The sequence below is a fragment of the Physella acuta genome, unplaced genomic scaffold (genome assembly GCF_028476545.2).
Source record: "Physella acuta isolate Inbredline_101_S28 unplaced genomic scaffold, ASM2847654v3 ptg000728l, whole genome shotgun sequence".
Classification (NCBI taxonomy): domain Eukaryota; kingdom Metazoa; phylum Mollusca; class Gastropoda; family Physidae; genus Physella; species Physella acuta.
This window is the reverse complement of record NW_026732246.1, coordinates 206,791-224,727: the sequence shown is the minus strand read 5'-3', so window position 1 is coordinate 224,727 and position 17,937 is coordinate 206,791. Positions and strand designations below refer to the sequence as shown.

At 32.5% G+C, this 17,937-nt stretch overlaps 3 protein-coding genes across 3 annotated transcripts in view; 2 read left to right on the top strand and 1 right to left on the bottom strand.

Annotated features, from left to right (window-relative positions):
* The first annotated feature begins 1,255 nt into the window (after positions 1-1,255).
* LOC131950032 (E3 ubiquitin-protein ligase RNF185) lies at positions 1,256-10,949 on the top strand. Its single transcript, XM_059312046.1, has 5 exons — positions 1,256-1,585; positions 7,464-7,595; positions 7,747-7,801; positions 8,431-8,551; positions 8,692-10,949. The coding sequence occupies exons 1-5, from the start codon at positions 1,431-1,433 to the stop codon at positions 8,787-8,789; spliced, it is 561 nt and encodes a 186-aa protein (XP_059168029.1). The 5' UTR covers positions 1,256-1,430; the 3' UTR covers positions 8,790-10,949.
* Positions 10,950-11,034: 85 nt separating this feature from the next.
* The window catches only part of LOC131950029 (RING-type E3 ubiquitin-protein ligase PPIL2), a 33,152-nt gene continuing 26,249 nt past the window's right edge, over positions 11,035-17,937 (bottom strand). Inside the window, exons 17-19 of the mRNA XM_059312043.1 lie at positions 11,731-11,793; positions 11,459-11,601; positions 11,035-11,223 (exon numbers count right to left, since the gene is read on the bottom strand). Of these exons, the coding sequence (XP_059168026.1) occupies positions 11,127-11,223; positions 11,459-11,601; positions 11,731-11,793 (303 nt within the window). The 3' untranslated portion in view covers positions 11,035-11,126. The remainder of the gene's footprint in view (positions 11,224-11,458; positions 11,602-11,730; positions 11,794-17,937) is intronic.
* LOC131950030 (uncharacterized) lies at positions 12,563-16,294 on the top strand. The gene is made up of 5 exons (XM_059312044.1): positions 12,563-12,662; positions 14,291-14,550; positions 14,725-14,843; positions 14,945-15,192; positions 15,377-16,294. Exons 2-5 carry the CDS (start codon positions 14,302-14,304, stop codon positions 15,820-15,822), a joined length of 1,062 nt encoding a protein of 353 aa, XP_059168027.1. The 5' UTR covers positions 12,563-12,662; positions 14,291-14,301; the 3' UTR covers positions 15,823-16,294.

The window sequence follows — 17,937 nt, the reverse complement described above, 5'->3', positions numbered from 1 at the left end:
TGCTGACATAGTCATCATACAACAGGGAATAACGTGGGACAGGCGTCATCGACACCATACAGTAAACACTTCATGACAAAATCAACATCACTTTCATGTTAGTCAATGTCGTGAACACACGGACACGCCTTACGGGTGATCCAGTGCGTAGCGCAACATAGAATTATAAGACGAACAACCACACACGGTTTACGAAACAAGACTGAATGAAAACAAAGGCTCGTTAAAACTAAAAGAATGTAATAATATCTACACTATATACACAACTAACACAGTCTAATATAGATCTAGATCTAACCTTCACTAACCTTGGGGATTTGGACGAAACTGATGCCATCACATACGGTTTCACACACCTTAACCGTACACAAAACAGGTATAAACCGGACTGTCAAAAGTCACAGCACGATTGGACAGACGAACGGAACAGGGTACCAAGTACTAACAACATCCCCTCTCCCCCCCCCCCCCCTTTCACTACAGACAAATACTCCCACATTTATTGAATCCGAGAAATATAACTCAAATTACCTCGAACCCGAAAGTCTCTAAGTTCGGATCCCGGATTCGAGTCTGTATGACGTCCCATCTTTGATGGGTACCTGACATACCTTAGGGTGAGTAAAGGCATCTACCGAGGTCACAGAAACGGATGGACTCTACTTCATCTGACCATGTCCGTAACTTACAAAGGGTCAGTATTAAACAACAAATGGAAAGTTGGAGTCATGAGGGGTCGAAAGGTGTTACCGTTCACAATCATCAATCAACTATTAGTCACATTTTTATTTTATTTAGGTACATCTATATAAACGTCAGTTTCTTCCAGGCGTATCTTTCCCCGAGGAAAGTTTACCGCCCCACCTCCCGAACGAAATGGATTTCATATCGAAAATATATACTTTTAACAGTGTCCGCCTGTCCCCCCCCCCCCCCCCGACAGTAAATTAAAGGGCCTCCCCCCCCCCCCCCCCCCAGGAGAATTTTTTTTGGAAGAAACACCGTTAAACGTAAAACACAACTTTTTAGAACTAGTCCAGCTATAACTTCTACGAGGTTGAGATTTCGGGGAGGGGGGGCACTTAAATATCCTTTGGGGGTAATATTAGTAATAATTCTGAAAACGAAGGTTAACTCATTTTTTGTTGTTGTTATGTTGTACTCCTACACGATATGGATAGGTCTACACATTTTACCTTGTAACAAGAAAGATCAATATACAGGAAATAAAGTAGCTTCCCCTGACTCAAGGCGCATGCGCAATGATACGTTGATCAGAAAAGTCTGGAAGTAAACAAGATGGCCTAGAAATCTAGGCTAGAGATCTATCTGTAATTACTAAGAGTAATCAATAACTAACTCATTGTCATGTGCAGCGCGTAAGAAAAATCACAGCTTTCGTTTTCAGTTAGAATAAGCACGACTTTACCATGAGTGCAGAAGCGTCTTCAACATCTTCGCCGTCTACGGAGGACGACAATAAAAAATCTCCCAACGAAGATGATCAACATGGAACATACGAGTGTAACATCTGTCTTGAAACAGCAAATGATCCTGTTATCAGCATGTGTGGTCATTTATTCTGGTATGATATTAAAGTTGTTAAACATTTATTTTTTTCAGAAATGCCTAGATTCTATTTACGAAGTGTCTATTCTAGTTTTTCTCACTAAATCTAGAATTTACGCAATTATCAATTTAAACATGACCACTGAATAATAAACATCCATATTTAATCCATTAGGCACTAACTTTGGAGTTTTTAGTTCGTTTTAAACTAAATTACTTAATTTAATATTTATTGTCAATCACTGCCATGTCCAACACATCTCTCCATGACAACTCTTCTAACCCTTGAAGGTAAAGAAAACCACACATCAGGTTAGACTAGGGACTTGGATGAAATTTCAATTTTAAAAAAATAAATAATGTAGTAGCACCAGTTTATAGAGCTCATTTAGACAAGAACACAGATACTTTTATTTTAATTTTAGCTCAAACGGTTACGGAGTTATGAATTTTTAACGTATTTAATTTTCGGGTTTTTTTACTATGGGGTTTTCTCAATTTTTTGCTTCCCTACTTTTTTGGATGCGAACTAAAATCTCTGTAACTTTATAAATAGCAGGTATTTTTTAATGAAAATTCACTAAGATCAAGCTCATGATATCAGTAAAAGAGTAAGATAAAAATAATTGAAGTGGATGAGAATGATCATAAAAAATGTTAACAAAGAGGGTCACCCCCCTAAAATTTTTGAATAAGCGTCTTTGATAGGCAACACACAATCTGTTGCCAAATTTTTATTATATGGAATATCTTACTGAAAATTGGCCTGAATAGTGCCAACACTGTATACATTAACAGAAAGTCAAAACATTTTACTTAGCTTATGTGGTTTTATTACAATGTTGGACAAAATAAAAAAGTCATATTTATTCTGCGCAACTACTTTTTTTGCAAGAAAGAAGTACAATGTTGAGCTGATTTTAGATTACTTAACTTATATGCAAGAAATATTGTAAACATGAAGGTTATTATATACTTTGATATTACCATTGTTCAAATTTGATTTTAAAAATATTTTATTTAATGAAAAAGGGGTTTAAACTCATATACCCCCCTTAATTTTAAACAATAAATTCTGCTATAGGCAACACATAATCTGTTGTCAAATTTTTATTATATGGAATATCTTAATGAAAATTGGCCTAATTGGTGCCAACATTGTATACATCCACACAAAGTAAAAATATTTCACTTAGCTTATGTGGTTTTGTTACAATGTTGGTCAAATTTAAAAAGTCATTTTTGTTCTGCGCAACTACTTTTTTGCAAGAAAGAAGTACAATGCTAAACTGATTTTAGATTACTAAAATTGTATCTAAATGTTGTCAATATTCATGATATTTCATCCATGTTATGTGTATGTTATCATAGAATTGATATAATTTAATTTACAATTATTGTTGAACAAATAATTTAATAATTGAAATGATTTTTTATTTGGTGGAGTAAAGATCACCATTTAATGTTAAAGGTAAGTTTTATAATTTAGAAACATGTGTCATATATTTAAGTGACATCTCATGCTGTGTGGATAACATGTTTAAGTCTATTAGCTTGTGTCACTTTTTTACTTTAAAAAATAACACCATCAATGACTTAAAAATGAAATCTGATTAAACATCTACTGAAGCTGTGTCTCCTCTGGCTGATAGCTTTTAGAACTGTAATAAAAAACCAGCAACATCCATTCTTAAGTGGACCTATTTCTCCTTCATTGAAGTTGCTTATGAGTAGATCCACATCTTTTGATTCTCTATCCCCTTGCTGAACTGGTACATTTTATCTAGGGCCAAGACTAGTAAAGCTCCAACTGAAAAATATAAAATAGCAAAAATACAGTATTATAGTGTAGCTTTACACAGAAAATTGTGTAAATGTACATAAAGTAAGTAGTGAAAATGCCTAGAGTTATAATTGAAAAGGGCCTATACAAGTTTAACATAAATAAAGAGGACTTATGTAATAAAAAAGTAAAAACTTGCTCTAAAAAATCAAGTACAAGGCCGAATAAAAATATACATATTATGGTTCATTTGGAATTAAATATTAACACTTGTAATAGATCTATATTCATTTTATTTTTTAAATATTACTAGACCTTAAGTCCCAACAAACTCACTGAACTAAGTCTAATAGCCTGTAATAGGTCTATACTAGGCCCTATCATCTATTATGCAAATACTTCTAATAGCCATAGGGCCTACTATTAAGCTTTAAAATTAACTTGTTCATTTAAGAAATTTGTATAGAAAAGCACACTAAATATAACTAACATTCTTTTGTTTTTAAATATAATTCTTAAGTTAACAATTTAGATCTAGAATCTACTGTTTAAAAAATAAACATCGCAAACTGAGAGAAAAAAACGATCTTATTTACAATCCTAAAATTACCTAATTAATGAATCTAACAACAAAATACAAATGAAAAGTCATCAAAAATAACAAGTTTAATAAATAACAAATGTAATTCGATAATTTAAAAAGCTTTTGGAGTCAGATTCATGTGGATGTTGCTGGATTTAGATAATCAAGTAGATTTACATTGTATAGCGGCATTAACAACAACACACCACTTCCGGTTTTAACATCGATCTTTTCCGGCAATCTTAAGCTGTTGTAAGCCCTATGCTTTCAAAGTTATTTATAAAAAAATACGTCGCTAATGAATAACTAAATGAAATTTGAAACACATATGTAAAAATGGTGTTTACGCTCGGAGATCGCATTTCTAGCCTAAAGCGACAGTAAATTTTTATGGAACAATAAGTTTTACTTACCCAATTTTTGCCTGAAACACACCATCACGCACTGGTAGCAGAAAAAAACAAAAATAACACAGCAATCGGTGAAATCCATTTGTCTTTCAGAATAAAGTGACACTTTTCTATTAACAATGGTGATTAATAGTGAAATTATTTTTTTTAAATTATCACCCACTGCCGCACGGCTAAATTCACTAGGTTACGGTATGGGGAAAAAACTCTCGTTTTTAGAGGGGCAAAATCTACGTCATCCAAGTCCCTAGGTTAGACTTTTTAAGTGGCCATGCACCCAGAGTTCCTCACTAGTAATCATCAAATAGCGGTCACGTGGTTTTTAAAAAATAAAAATAAATTGGTTGTGATACGGACGCCGGTCTTATAAAAAAACAGCTCACAATATTTGATTTCTTTTTTCATAGACTGATAAAACTAATAGTGCTTTACGTTCTCGCTCATTTCTGTACCTATACTGTTGATATTTTTAAAATTCTATTAATTTTAATGAAACCAACTTTTGAATTTAGCCTCCGTTCTCCAAACCAAATTTTAAAATGCTTTTCTGGCATATCTAACCCTGCCACCTATGGTTTGTTGTTATGACACGGAAATCCCGCCATTTTGCGCGTGGTAAACATTTTTAAATGTAATTAGTTGAAGGTCTCTGGAATTTGGCCGAAAAATCGCCGGAAATCAAACGTCCGGTCCGGGCGCCATATTGTTGTTAGCAACCGACCACGCCTTCAAGTTAGCGAGAAATACTAGTCTATTCCCAGTCGATTGTGAATAGCCGTGTTTCAATTTCACTATTTTAATTTTTATTTGAGGGTATTCATTCACTATACTAGTTTTTCTTACTATTTGTGAAATCTACTTAATTCTCAATTTAAACATGACAACTGAATAAAAAACGTCCATACTTTATCCTCTAGGCACTAAATTTGGGGGTTGTAGCGAGTTTAGACTAAATTATTGAATTTTAAATTTATTTGTCACTCACAGCTATGATATGACGGATCATCCATGACAACCTGGTTAAAAGTTGAAAGGTTTAACTTTTTAAGTGACCGTGAAATAGATCTAATTTTTTTTCACAAGAGAGTTCCTAAAAGTAGAATTGGCCCGTCTATCGTCGGGTAATATTTTTAGAGGAAAAAAATTTAAGAGAATGTCATCAGAAAAGAATTAAAAAAAAGACAAGACAGAAGTGATTTTTGAATTCTTTTATTTCTTTAATTTTATGACATTTTTTATTGTACAAAAGAGCAAAATAAAAAACCATGCCAGGTAAACGTATCCATTCAAATAGCGGTCACGTGGTAAAAAAAAATAAAAAAAATGTGGTTGTCATTTCTCGGTCGATCTTATAAAAAAACGGTTGAAGATATTTGATTTATTTTTTCATAGAATGATAAAACTAATAATGCTTTACTATGGAAATAAATTTTGTGAGAGGGAGATCTATATTTAAAAAGTTAAATTATTTTGAATGACACCGACTTTAAATTTAGCCTACATTCCCCAAAGCAATTTCTGAAAATGTTTTTCTGGCATATTTAACCTTGCCACCTATAGCATGTTTTTATAACGTGAAAACCCGCCATTTTACTCGTGATAAACATTTTTAAAAGTAATTCTAAGAAGGTCTCTGGAACTAAGTCGAAAAACTCGCCGGAAGTCATGGTCCGATCCTTACGCCATGTTCTGGTTAGCAACCAAGGACGCTTTTAAGTTAGTGAGCCTCCCTACACTATACTATTCACAGTCCTGACTGTTGTTTTTTTTTTTATACTTAATGTTTAAAAAGCACAGAATAAGCATGCAACTATGAAACTGAGTTGTCGGTAGGACATTTGAGTGGCTGTTGTGCTGGAAGATGCGGGTTCTAAATCAACAGATGCCTACTTTCCTTTGACACTTATTTTATTGTAGGACGCCCAATTGTCATTGTCAAAATTTGTGTTTTTCCCCGTTATTCATGAAATGGTTCTTTTATTAATTTGTTTTCATATGTGACATGATTGCTGGCAAATCTTTTTAAAAAAACCTGTCCCTTAGATTTTTGCTAAGAGAAAAAAATAAGTTGGGAAAATTGTGATAGAAACTTTGAATAATACTGGATTAAAAAAGACATGCTTTTTCACCTGATATTTAGGCATAATTATTTTGTGTGGATTTTAAATATTTGACAGTTGAATAGCAATGTGAACTGCTAACTAAACTGATGCATAATTAATATTAGGCTATTTATTTTTAGATTACTAGATCTGGATCTGTTAGTCTAATATAGATTTAGTTAGACTGCATAATTGATCATCTATGACCTATGTAGCAGGTATGAACTTAAGGATAAACTTAAACCATAGTAATTTTTTAATGAAAATATAACACAATAAAAATAGCATTGTTCTCTTAATCTATACCTCACTCCCTAGTCACAATAAATGCTTTTATTATTGTATTCAGACGTATACCGTTCCGTAGTGTGGGGAAGTTTTTGAGAGTTTTGGGTGACCTTAGAAAATGTTAGATTTGGCATACAAAAATTACAGATAGACCAGATAATTTATAATATTCTGATTCCTTTTTAGAATAGTTATGCTTTGTTTACATTATTTAAAATTTAATTTGTCCTAGTATCAGATTTAGTAGTAACGGAATCCAGTAATTTACCAGTCCTTTCCGTATGGGTTGGTGGCCTAAGAACGATCTTGGCCTTTTCTATTTTATTACTGGATTTTAGATTTAATGCTGAATAATTAATGTCGTATTTATTAGTCTGAACTAAGATCTGCATATTTAAACTTGCGTAGAATACTATAAAATGTTTCTAGTCAATCTATCAGAAGGCAGTGCTAGGACCAATTTGGAACAAAAGTTTGATCGCATAAATTCGCACTGTAAAGCACTCTGTCCATTAAAATTAACAACAGACAGCATGAAATGGAAGGAGATTTAATAATTTAAAAATAAATGGTAATTCCTGGGGAAATATTGGATTGGAAGTGAATTTTCTACCTAGTTTTGCATCTACTTGACTGCTATTTACTGTTTAGTTTTTCTTTTTTACATTTGTTTAGAATGAAAATCATTTGAGTAATAAAGGCAATAATGAAGAATGTTATGTTCCCAGTTGGCCATGTTTACACCAGTGGCTGGAGACAAAACCAAATAGGCAAACTTGCCCTGTCTGCAAGGCAGGTATTAGCAAAGACAAAGTGATACCAATTTATGGACGTGGAAACCCTAATCCTCAAGATCCTAGGTAATCTTAGTAACAATATTTCCTTGATGCAAGTGTTTTTTTTTTAAATGTGTAATATAGGCCTGGTAAAAATGTGTGTTATATTCAAACAGCAATCATTGCTTTAGTTTTGCTTTACCACATTACCTAAGTAAAATTTTTTTTTCTGTAGAGAAAAACTTCCCCCCAGACCAGCTGGCCAGCGATCTGAACCAGAGTCCTCAAATGTAAGCTTTAAATTAAAACAGTCCCATAAGAGTATCATGTACTATGGTTTCTTGTGCCAAAGGTACATAACAGTAGAGTACTTGTTCTTATTTGTTTCTTGGTTCCAGTAGTTTTTGTTGAGTAGTTCATCTTTTTAACATTTACCTCCATTCTGTTTTGGTAGCCATGGAAACATAGCTCTTGTTGGTGGGTTGCCAACAAACAAGGGCATTAAAAAGTTGTCTGCATTCATTGATAAAACTTATAGAAACAGTTAAAATATTCATCACAACAGTCAAAGTTATGATACTTATGTATTGCATTATGATAAGACAGTTAACAGATCCGACTCAACTTGTTATTTCAGGGACAATGTGCCATAAAGTTTAGAGTATCAATCATTGAGATACCAATATGTATGACCAATTCTAATAGTTATACTCACACTTACATTAGATTATCATTGACATTAAAAACCTCTAGCAAAAAAATTTCTGATGAAAAGCTTCCAATAACATAGTTATATATATACCACCGTAGACTGGTTAAGATTATAAAAGGCAACGATAGGAAATGATAGACATTTTAAAGATATCTAAGTATATATCAATTTTTAGGTCTAACTATTTTATCTTCTTTTTAAATAAAGCCCTTCCACAACCTAGGATTTGGAGGTGATGGCAATTTTCAGTTTTCTTTTGGAATAGGTGCATTTCCATTTGGAATTTTTGCATCCACCCTTAATTTTAATGATGGCAGACCTGGACCTCGTAAGTTTTTGTTTACACCTGAATGTCATTTATAAAGTCCTAATTTTACTTTTTTCTAATTGAATAATTACACATTCCAATAATGCCTTAAAGTAAATATTTGAGCTTAATAGAAAAACAAACTCTAACATTTTCTCCAGCGCCACCCAATTCACCCCAGCAAGCAGAGGAGCAGTTCCTGAGTAAAGTATTTTTATGGGTTGCCATCATATTTATCTTCTGGCTGCTAATAGCGTGAGATGACTGTTGAGAATGCTTGATAAAAGACTACTGTATGAACTCTGCCTTACGATTGAACTGCTTCAAGCAATGGTATTTAACACTTGATCAAATACACTGACTCAAGTGTTCTATCATCAGGCTACTAGCCACTTATGGTAACATGTTGTCCACTCATTTTTTATCACTTGCTAGAGGTTTCATCTGGAGCATAGCATTTTTTTTTAAATTTAGTTTCTCTTTTAGGGTCACATATTTTTCTTTGGCATTTTAATCTTCTCATTTTCACTTAAACGGTGGTATGATCTATTTGTAATAGAATTACGTAATGGAATTCAATTAATTTTTTAAATTTATAATTCAGCTTTCTGCATAAAGTAATCAGATATAATTAAGTTTGTTTTATCATTGTCTTCCTTTGTAACTGCAAAATTGAACTGTTTTTTAAAGGAATAGGATTTGTGAGAAATAAGTGTTTATGGCTAGTACTGTTATTTATTGATTGATTTTTCAGCATTATTATTTGATCTTGTGTTGATGGATGTTATTGTTAGAAAGTAATGACTAGCTAATCAAAAGCTTTATTTGATTTTGTCTCCTTGAGTTTTTAGCTGTGTAGATAAATATTTAATCAGGGTGGAAGTTGGAAAGTTTGTTTTTTTAAAATTAATATTACATACTTATATTCAGAAAACGATTGTATAAAGATGATTCTTAAGTTAAACCAATGATTTCTAATGTGATACTGTGTGGTTTACTGGGCAAAAGTGTTAACATTTGGACTTTACTTCAAAGCTACACATTTTAATATTACCAGCAAACATTTTACAGAAAACAATTTTATGAGTCTGCATGTACAATTACCAAATGTAAATGTTGAAAACTTGTATAATTTAAATAATGACATGTATATAACTTTCTTAACAGTCTAGTGCACTGTTCCTTGTGCTATTGTCATTTTGTTCAGGGCTCTGTGGTACACTGTGACAGTTGTTGACCCATCAATGCATCCATTGTCTAAATTCCATTAAGAATATTGTATATTCAGACCTAGCTCATTTACCAATATTTTTTGTATGAGGCCAAAAAGAAAACTATAATCATTCTCAGATATCAGCAGTGATAAAGTCAGTATTCAGTAGGGTGATGGTCATAAGATTGATGTATGCTTGACATTACAAATTCTGTGTTTGACACCAGTTGGGACTTGTATCAAACTGAAACTGCACACAGCTATGTGTAGTTTCAAGTATGCCACCATCTGTACTGCAATTAATACTGTGCAATATTACATAGTACTGGTGCTTGTTTCAGTTTCCATACAAGCAAATTATGTCTGCAGCCAAAGCTGCTGGTGGCAAATTCTTGCAATTTTCTTAATGCATTTATATTATTAAAAGCGTGATTGGTTTCTTGTTTAATTTTTTTTGGTGTTAGTCCTATAGAGCGATTTGATTTGAGCTAAAGAGTTTACCACCTTCAATGACTTGATCTATTCATGATCATTTCTCTGGATGTGAACTTTAATTATATTTTTCAGGACTGTGCATCTAACTATCACTATAGTTATAACTACCTTATCAATATATTATTTTTATGGAAAAGCTGACTACAAATTTTTTTTAAAAGAAATACTGAAATGATGTAATGGCAAATGCTGTGTGCAAGTTGTTTCTCCATTATGTTTGTTAGTGTTGTTTATTTAAAAACCTTAGTACATTGTTAGGGTAAAAACATACCAATATTAGAAGTTGGTCCAAATACCAGGCATCCATGTATACTGTTATAATCTACAATATTACACTACATGTGGAGTGGGAACCATCCTGACAATGGTATTTGTTGTAGAACTGAAATGTTCAAGCTGAATCTTGTGTGTACTGGCCAAGCTGATTTGTATATATGTAAGTTGTGATGTCTGTGACTGGTCTAGTGCAGCTGTTCTTGCAGGGATAACCACATGCTTCTATATTGACATTTTCAAACTCTTACATTTATCCCACAGAAAAAGAGCTTTATCTTAGCTCTTCATCTAATGAAAAGTATAAATGTGTGGTAGGTCAAGCCAACACTAAATATTGTAAATATGCAAGAAAGATTTTTGTTTACATCTACTGTACAAATTTGATTCTCCAGAATAATCGATTGATTATTAAACATATTAAAAATGTTTCATCAATGTTTTGTTTATTTCATTATTCATGTTCTGATCTTGCCTGGAAACACCAGTGTTGTGTTACTAAATATATTTTAATATACAGGATTTAATAAAAGAATCTTGGCAACACATTGAGATAATTTTTATTAGTATTGTGGATAAGTAAATACATGAAAACACATTTGCATGAAGAAACAGTTACCAGGAGCTAAAGTTGCCAAAATTGTATGTAGCTTTCTTCTTCTGTTTTGGATCAGAAACTGTGTCATCCTCTGCTGAGGTTGCTGCCCTTTTGCTACAAAAAAAAGTTGGTCAACTCAGTGACACCAAAATACACATACTTAGGGGCTGCATGATAGTTTGAATTGGGCACTCAGTCAGAATTTCATCCACAAAACTAAATATAGCTTTAATGAATGAAAAACTTATTTTTAAAATACAACTATTAATTTAAATTAAAATGATTTGCAAGCTTATCAAAAGTATAAAGGAAGTATTTAAATGTATTTTAGAGAAAAGGTAAAACTTACATTGCCGTAGAATTGATGTATTTACCAACTCCTTGTTTATACACTTTTACTGTTGGTTCTTCTGTCTTCTTCTTTTGTTTCTTAATTTCTTCATCCTTTTCTCTCTTCTGTTTCTCAAGGTCCTCTTCACGTTCCTTTTTTAACTAAAGGGTAAAAAAAAACATATTTTTCTCAAGCGTTCATTTGATGATACATCATCATCAATACATCTTTTACCAACTACAAGGGGGAGAAAGGTCAACTGAATAGAAAGGTAACAAAATTCAACTCACCTGTTCATCAGCTTCATCATAAGGATTTGAGAACACTACACAATCTTCTATTATAATGTCAATCTATAATTAAAAAATGACACAAACTATTAAGAGGAGTTGAGAACAATGACCATATTAGCTTTTAACAAGTGCAATGATAAAGTGTTTTTAAATTAGAAATAAATGAGTGTTCAACTTCCAAGCTTGGAAATCTTCTGTTTTGTGTTAATTTTTTTTTTTTTAGCTTGTATTATTCTACTTTCAGAGTTGTCTACCTAGTACACACAGAGACTGTCATTCACCTCGCATACATTATTATGCATACTTTTAATTAGGCTAAATTTTAATACAGAATGTGTCTTGTCATTGATTAAATTTAAAGATAAGCTTTTAAATTTACTGCAATTCTTTAATTATAATCAGGGGCAATTTACATGTGTGCATTAAAATGCAAATGTAGCTTTTCCTGTCATTTGTATAAACCGGGGGTCTCCAAACTACGGCCCGCGGGTCGGACGCGGCCCGCGATGTCCTCTCATCCGGCCCGCGGAGATCATTTTGTCCAGGGAAAAAACATTTTTTGGTGATGGCTGAGGAACTTTGCCCAGAAAAATCAGACACTCCTGGAAGAACCTGGTCCACGAACTGAAATTTGATAGATTAGTTAATGCGGCCCTCGGACTGAAATTACTGAAAAGTTTGGAGACCCCTGGTATAAACGATAGTAAATTATAATAGGAATAAAAGAATTTTAAAAATGCTAACTAGTAGATTCTACATACTCAGATATTTTTATCTGGCTATTTCCAATCTTACATGAACGAACTCTTCTAAATAATAAAACACATAAATTCTGAAGCTAAGAAGTACCGAACTTCCGGCATAATAATAAAAAAAATAGATCTAGATTTCTAGAAGTCTAGATCTAGGCCTATAATTTTTAAATTACGGTTAGTTGAATTAATGGTTGTGTTTACTGTTTAGTTTACTGACTCTTACTAACATAACTAGACCGTAGCTCTAGTTTAATACTTAACTAATAACTAGTTAATAACTACATTAACAATTTAACATTAATCTTAGTAATCTAGATCTAGATTCTAGATCTAAAAGTATTCTAAAATTTTATCTAAAAGTAAAAACAAAAGTAAAACAAAGCCAAGGATTTAGGTTTAGGTAATCGTCTAGTTTCTACTTCTAGACTCTAAGAGTTAGAGTAGAGATATGGATGATGTCTGGATCGAAATGAGATAGAGTAGACTAGAATCTAGAATTCTAGATCATGAGTAGATCTAGATCTAAACTAGAATCTAGATCCTCTAGATCTAGTAATGTATCTAACTTAACTTAACTTAACTAAACTAGATAGTAGATATATAGATAAGAATCCGGTAATCTATCGTTTTGGGTACCTAAAAACGTCCGCGACTTGTAATGTGAAAACCAGGTGACTCCTTAAATTTTAATAATTATTTCACATTTTACTAGGATTTATGTTTTTTTAAAATATAAAAATGTTTCCTTGTTTCATTTATGTACCTGTTTTTAAACAATTGAATTAAAACTATTCTGTAATAAATGAAGACTAGCGATGTTTCCAACAGATGCAACCATGCTCATTTACTATAGCAGCCAACTTATTTAAGTTTTATTTTTATAAGCTTTTAGCGCGAGATTCAGGGGGAAGTCACTCTATTTTACAAATGGCTGCTGTTTAAATAGCAAATCTTGCTCTCAGACACTGCTGTTTAAAGTTAATTTCTGGCCTATATCGATTATTATTATTATGATATATTATATTTAGCCATTGATTTAGGTTTATTATTCATTTATGATTTATCTATAATATTTGACATAAACATATGACAATATACTTCTATTAAAGCGGATGATTATAGATACCGGTGTCCGATAATGGAATCTTCTTTAAAAAAGGGGTGTTAGGTTGTTAGTAGTAGTATTGCAATCTTAACTAATTTATGGTTAGAAATTAGGGTTAGGCGTATGGGTGGACAGGGTTGGGGTTAGGGTTAGGGACAGGGTTAGCATTGACATTAGCCAGCCATGTGTGTATTTAGTCAACTACCAGTAAACTAACACCCCTTTTTTAAAGAAGATTCCATTATCGGACACTGGTGTAAACATTCTCCCGTTTATATTATTAAGCCTATGTGAACTTTAAATCCAAAAATTCTTACCATTTTCTTATTGCATGTCAAAATATATCGCAATTCCCAAAAAATAACATTGGGCATAACATCTATGTAGCCATCTGGCATTAAGTTACAAAACATAGTTTAGACCAGCTATTATTATTGAAGTTTCGCAGCACAGAGTACACACCATTATTAAGTAGTCAACATTTTAAAATTAAGTATAGTATTAGTATTAGGCATAACCTAAATTCAGTAATTAATAATTCACTATTCACGTGCAAGGTTTTTTTTTTAATTTGTTGTAAATTTTATATTCAAAGGCTACACAATGTTTTAATATAGTGCTTGATTTTGTTTACATTCTTTAATAATCACATCATTCATCTTCATAAGATTGTTGGGTTTTTTTATATTTTAAACAGAGGAAACCAACATGTCTGATAAAAAAGATAAACCAGCAACTGAAAGTCAGCCAATAATGATCAACAAGGTGATACAAGAAGACAAGGAAAAACAGGACAGTGGACAAGAAAAAAATGAGAAACAGCCTGAAATAGAATTAAATGCTGAATTTGGTTCATTCCTGGAATTGAGAAATGCCATTGAGCGATATCAGAAACAGAAATCTGTTCAGCTGATAGTTAGAGATTCCAAACTGTTGAAAACAGAATCTACACGCAAGGTTTGGTTTTTCATTTCATTATTTCTATGCTCAAATCATTACACATATGGCACTCATGATTATTATTGCTTTGCTCTTTTTTTTAAAACCACAAATCTTTTTTATCTAAGCATTCATTTGACAGACTATGTTTAAAATTTAACAAAGTCACCAAATCTAATATTGTATGTGTAGATAATACCCAAAGTGTATCACTTGGTGAACCAAAGTCTAATGTACCACTCCATCACCTACTGCTGTAAATGTCATGGCACACGGAAGGAAAAACTAAACACTAGGATAAAAAACTTGAGGTAAACATTTTCCTACTGGAGAAGTGAAACTAGCTAATTTCCTGTTTAAACTATTTTTTTGTGTTCAGAATAATGTTTTTTTTTTTTTACAATTTTTCCAGCCATAAACGTCTGAACTGTCAAATGTATATAAGGTTCAAGTTGTCTGCAGACCTAAAGAAACTTGTCCTGTTTGACATGGATGAAACACACAACCACGGCACTGACCCTACAACCTTTCAGTTGACGCCACGACAACAGGTTTACAGGTTATGCAGGATGAAGAAACGTAAAAGATTAGCAGAAGATGATGATGAAGAAGATGAAAACCTTTGGGATGAAAGCACAACACCTAAAAAAAATAAAAGTGGTATGTATGTTTTGATATTCATCACCATGTATACAATTAAAAAGATAATCAAAACTCACTCCAAACTCTCAGAAGTGTTGTTATCCAATTAAAGTTTTTTACTGTTTCTTGAATAGCAGATAAGGGATACGATTTAAGGAAAACATTTTATTTGTTCAAATATCTCTCCCTGTAAACATTTCAGATGAAATCCCTACTTATGGGGCGACACCCATCAAGAAGAGCATCAGCAGTAATGAAGATGAGGATAGTGAGGACTCAAATGCTGCCATAGAAACTCAACATCAGATAACTCCGTCAGATTCCTCACTAGATTCAGAGTCCTCTTGTTCAGACTCAGATGAAGAAGAGTTCCGCAAGAATCGTCAGCTCTTGCCATTCCCTATTCGACTTATCGGCTCTGCAATACAGAGCTCATCTGAGCTGCTCTCTTGCACTAAAGAGTTGATAGAAATACAAAAATCCAAACTGCTTTTGGAAAAACAAAAACTGCTTCTTGAGACAAAACATTTGGAGCTCGCAAATTCAAAGTTGGAATTTGAGGTACAGATGCTAGAGAAACTTGTGGCATCAGAAACGTCAAAGTCATCTCGTTTGCCTGATACAACAATATATCTGCAGACAACATAGGGAAATGTCATCTCATTTGCCTGATACAACAATATATCTGCAGACAACATAGGGAAATGTCATCTCGTTTGCCTGATACAACAATATATCTGCAGACAACAGGGATATCTGCAGACAACATAGGGAAATGTCATCTTGTTTGCCTGATACAACAATATATCTGCAGACAACATAGGGATATCTGCAAACAGCATAGGGAATGGATTTACTTTCATATCCAGTGTTTATAAGTGTCTTGAACATTTTCAGATTAAGCATAAAGCTGTGGAAATTTTTCTTCTTGGTTCAAATAAATGTAATTCATATCTTCTAACTTAGTTAAAGGCTAATTCTTGAATTTAAAAAAAGGGTTGTTCTATTTATTTTGAAATGTTAAATTCCTAGTTTTAAAGGGTTAAGATATGTAACTCAAAGTATCAGTATTGAACAATAAAAAATGTCATGAAACAAGTTGAATAAATGTGAAGCTGCATCATAAACTTATTTCCAATGGCTTTCAATGATTGGTTGTCTTCACAGAAAGATGACTAAGTGATCAAAGTCTTAGCATGTTGGCACATCTTTAATCAGTATAAGTATAAGTATAAGAATTTGTAAAAAAAAAATTGTAAAAGCATTTCATTAAAAGTGTCTCATATATTTTAGTATATAATTTATAGAACACTTCAAACAAATATCTGACCCCTGCCATAAAGTTATGTTGAGTATGTGTTGCCTGTCTCAGAGAGCAGAAATAGCAAAATAAACAGAAAGTGATATTTCAACGCCAAGGGTAAACAAAGGTACAGAACAAGTAAAGACAGCAGGACAGCCAGGCATCACTTTTTACAAGCAGAGTTCAAATTTCCAGGTATTAATTCACCTGGCCTTTAAATCCTCTTCATGCTGTTTTTTGATGATGTATGCCATTAGGTTGTTTGGGTTAGCAACCTATCACTTAGGCTATGCCGTCCTGTAGTAGTAGCAATGCCTTTTTTAAAGTAAAGAGATTGTGGATAAATAATTCCTGTGAAAAATATACAGGGAGACACAAAAAAAAGTTGACGTTACAGGCTCTTTGTATTTGTTTCTCATGAATATATTTAAACTTGAGTGGGGGTATGTGTGAAAAGGAGCAGCTTTTCTCTCAAACATTTAACAAAATAATGTGTTAAAATGGGTGCATATTTTTTATGTCAACTGATATATTTAGCAAATAAGTAATCTAAAATGGAGAGTAGTCTGAAAGGAAACACTGTACAAAAGTAATGAGTGATACAAAAAGTGGACAATACACAATGAAATCTTTGAAACAAAAACCGTTTAAACAAAGCGAAAATATATTCAGATGACTCTCAAGTAAATCCAAGGTATCACAATAAATTAATAACCAAACAAACTCGCAAAAAAAAAAAACCCCAAAAAAAAAACCTGCATGCATTACAATACCGTGGGTGATGGAGAAAACTCAGAATAGGATTTAATGATGATATGAATTATTATTATCAGTAGTAGTAGTATTAGATCTTCATGATTCTGACTTATGAGCTGGACTCTTTGAATTAAGTCTATAGAAAATCTGTTGACAATATACAATTTGAAATTGAATAGGCCATATGCTTAAGTTCTAGCAGTGGCTTGGGAAGGTTATAAATCCTCTAATGAGTCAATGTGGATTCAAAATTTCAAGTCATAAAAACAGTTTCCTCCTCAAACTCATTTTGTAATATATTATAGTTATAGAAATATATTTATAAATTTATAGGCATATTATAGTGCGATATGTATGGGCATTTTATTATGTATATATATAGTCATTTTATAGAGATATGTAGTTTCCCCCACCCATGAACATTTAAATATAAGTTCAATAATAATCATATTTTTAAGTTCAGGGATGTGGAGTAGCTAGGATTTTTGGGCCCCTATGCAAAAATTATTATTGGGCCCCTGTAAATTGTGTATTTTATATGTCCATGGTTGTGTATTTATATGGTATTATTGTGAAGTCCCCTGTAGAATAAAGTACCTTTGATTTTATATTACTTATATGAAAAAAAACAACTAACAAATTAACTGTAAGCCTGTAACCTTTAAATAACCTAACACAGTAGCTTCATAAGGCGGGGGCCTCAC

Excerpts from the sequence above, each read along its gene's own strand:
- LOC131950032 (XM_059312046.1), top strand. The coding sequence starts at position 1,431 with ATGAGTGCAGAAGCGTCTTCAACATCTTCGCCGTCTACGGAGGACGAC. Across the intron at positions 7,596-7,746 it reads CCTAATCCTCAAGATCCTAG|AGAAAAACTTCCCCCCAGAC; the intron begins GTAATCTTAGTA and ends TTTTTTCTGTAG. Across the intron at positions 8,552-8,691 it reads TGATGGCAGACCTGGACCTC|CGCCACCCAATTCACCCCAG; the intron begins GTAAGTTTTTGT and ends CATTTTCTCCAG.
- LOC131950030 (XM_059312044.1), top strand. The coding sequence starts at position 14,302 with ATGTCTGATAAAAAAGATAAACCAGCAACTGAAAGTCAGCCAATAATG. Across the intron at positions 14,844-14,944 it reads ACTAGGATAAAAAACTTGAG|CCATAAACGTCTGAACTGTC; the intron begins GTAAACATTTTC and ends CAATTTTTCCAG. Across the intron at positions 15,193-15,376 it reads ACCTAAAAAAAATAAAAGTG|ATGAAATCCCTACTTATGGG; the intron begins GTATGTATGTTT and ends TAAACATTTCAG.